General features: G+C 46.5%; 1 protein-coding gene across 2 annotated transcripts in view; it reads left to right on the top strand.

Moving 5' to 3' along the window:
• The first annotated feature begins 522 nt into the window (after positions 1-522).
• Positions 523-2,651, top strand: part of LOC118236310 (cytoplasmic polyadenylation element-binding protein 4-like) — a 22,901-nt gene continuing 20,772 nt past the window's right edge. For both annotated transcript variants that reach the window (XM_035434566.1, XM_035434565.1), the window contains exons 1-2: positions 523-986; positions 1,905-2,651. The exon at positions 1,905-2,651 is cut by the window's right edge and continues 448 nt beyond it. In XM_035434566.1, the coding sequence (XP_035290457.1) occupies positions 1,963-2,651 (689 nt within the window). In that variant the 5' untranslated portion in view covers positions 523-986; positions 1,905-1,962. The remainder of the gene's footprint in view (positions 987-1,904) is intronic.

Here is a 2,651-nt window from a genome sequence, read left to right as displayed (position 1 = left end):
TTGAATGCATTATTTTTGTTGAATATTGTTTCGCTGTCTGCTGCTTGACAGCTAGCTTATTTCAACAAAGCTAGATTGCTAGCTACACTATACTAGCCTGACCTTCTTTTCAAATCATTTGAGCAAAGAAACGATCGAAACCAGTCCCGGCAGTTTCTGACTTTGCCAAACAGATCCCGTCAATAGTGTATTTTTGGGTGGAGTGGTCCTGTACAACTTGCTCTTTCGAAAGCCGATTGCAGTCGTGGAAAGGAATGTTAAAATTGCCTGTCCATTCCCACGAGCTCCTCTCAAGACCTTACCAGGCGGGTGGCTTGAGGAAGCCGGGTCTACTGTAAACCAGCTGACCTTAAAGGGCGGAGATATCATTGTGCCTTTTCTTAATGCGGGAAAGATGGGTGCGGCTTTCGAGGCTGTGGCCAATTGAACGCCGCTGACTCTACAGGCGTGCGAAGCATTTCTGAAGCTGCTGTGGGTGGAGTTTTGAAAAGAGGAGGGGTTATAGCCGGAAGTGTATCGCGACTGGACTGGCTGTCATTTAGCTTCGGTCTGCTCTGAGGATAGAAGGACAGCGGTGAAGAATTGCGGTGGCAGAGAAAGAAACGCCGAAATACGAGCAGGACTGACACCACAAAACAATGAAACCGGTAGATGAACACATTTCAGTGAAAGCCAATTGAAATAGCTACTGCTAGCTTCACTGAAATATAAGGAACTACCGATGACGTAAAATTTGTTTGATAAATAAGGTTAGCGGCTAGCTAGCTAGCTGGAGAGAAGGTTGTGTCATTGAGCAGGCAGGACACGTCAAGACGGAAAATATTGCTAGCAAGCCACGGGGTTTATTTTTTATGTAACAGAATTATAGGGAGGCATCACATCTGTAGAAATTACATAGTAATTCAACGCTCTGCAGTTCATTTCTGTGGTAAATACAGCAACGGATCTCGTCGGGGACGTCGCTTGAAAGACAAGGGTATAAAAAGGTGAAAAAAGTCAATTTATTCTTGATTAAACCCGATGTCGGCTTTTACACTAGCCTTTACCGAGATGTGTATATTAAAGATTTACATTGAGGGCTATTAAAATAGGGGAGAAATTGACCTAAATCCTGAACAAACAGAAGACGTCATCAACATTTTCCTGTACTTAAAAGGGTCGAGGCTGGATGGCCAAGGTGTTTGCAGGAAAAAAGGAAGGAAATTCGATAGCTAGTAAACTAGCTCGTTAGCAGGCAAGATTACTTGTGTATTCAATGTTTTAGTTTTCTATAGCTAAATGCACAACTATACTTTACAGCCAAAATCAGATGGAAATGCACTGACGAGTAAAAATGAACTTTATATATCTGGCGAGCTGGCTTATCGGGTACTGTGACCCGTATGTTGGTTAGCGTATGTTGGTTAGCTCTTAGCTTGCTAGCTAATATATTTGGAATCGCCTGGGTATTTTATTGAAACGTCACGACGCTATTATTAGATGGCTTGCTAGCTTGGCAGGCAGCAAGGACGGAGTGATTAATTGTAGCCGACTAGCTACGTGAATGTATTGCAAGATGGTTTGCTAGTTAATTACATGTAGCCAGCTTACTAGCTAACGAGTCGTCAGCAGTACTGGTTCGCTGGCTAACTGAAGTAGCTTCCTGGCGACCTTCCCATTTTCTTGGTAACATTGAGACGAGAACGAAGTTGGTTAGCTGGCTAGTCTGCTAACGTTAGCTAAAGCAGTAGCTAGCGCTATTCGATTTCGTATGACGTGCTATATAATATAATACCCTGACTTGTGATACTGCTGAAACTAATGGCTGTATGATTTTGCTTGCAATGCATGGTCATTTAACCCAGTTGGAGAGACCGATTTTGTGGCTAACTCTCTCGCCTTTCCACTTGTCGTTTCTCTTTTAGGAAATAAGGAAAACGGAATAGAATATTGTCTGGGAAATATAGCTATTGGATAATATAAATGGGGGATTACGGGTTTGGAGTCTTAGTACAAAACAACACTGGTAACAAGTCCGCTTTCCCAGTAAGAATTCATCCACATCTGCAACCTCCGCATCATCATCAGAATGCGTCTCAGAGTTCTGCGGCTTTTATAAATAACAACACGACGGGCACTGGCAGCAATGGCGGGTCAGCTTGGCTGTTTCCCGCAGCAGCTACGCACAGCAACATGCAAGACGAAATTCTCGGGTCCGAAAAAACTAAAACCCAACAGCAGCAGCAGCAGCAGGAAACGCAAGAAGCGCAAGAAAAGCAGCAGCAGCAGCAACAGCAGCTGTCTCCCGGCCACCAGGAGAGTGGCATGATATCTGAGCTTGATAAGGCGAGGTCGGAGGAGGGGAAGGGCGAGAACGGCTCCGCGGAGAACGGCAACGGGAAGGAGAAGCTACGCATGGAGTCCCCGGTGCTGACCGCGTTCGACTACCAGGAGACCACGGGCCTGGGCACCACTGCCCAGTCCAGCACCTCCTCCTCCTTGAGCGGCTTCAACAACTGGTCGGCTGCCATCCCGCCGACCCCGTCCACCATCATAAACGAAGACGTCAGCTTCTTCAACCCCGCCGCCTCGGCCAACAACGGGCCGCTCCTCTTCCAGAATTTCTCGCACCACGTGAGCCCGGGCTTCGGGGGCAACTTCTCCCCCCAGAT

Source organism: Anguilla anguilla, chromosome 9, assembly GCF_013347855.1.
Source record: "Anguilla anguilla isolate fAngAng1 chromosome 9, fAngAng1.pri, whole genome shotgun sequence".
Taxonomy (NCBI): Eukaryota; Metazoa; Chordata; class Actinopteri; order Anguilliformes; family Anguillidae; genus Anguilla; species Anguilla anguilla.
Note: the sequence above shows the minus strand (reverse complement) of the source record. Positions and strands in the feature narration are given on the sequence as shown.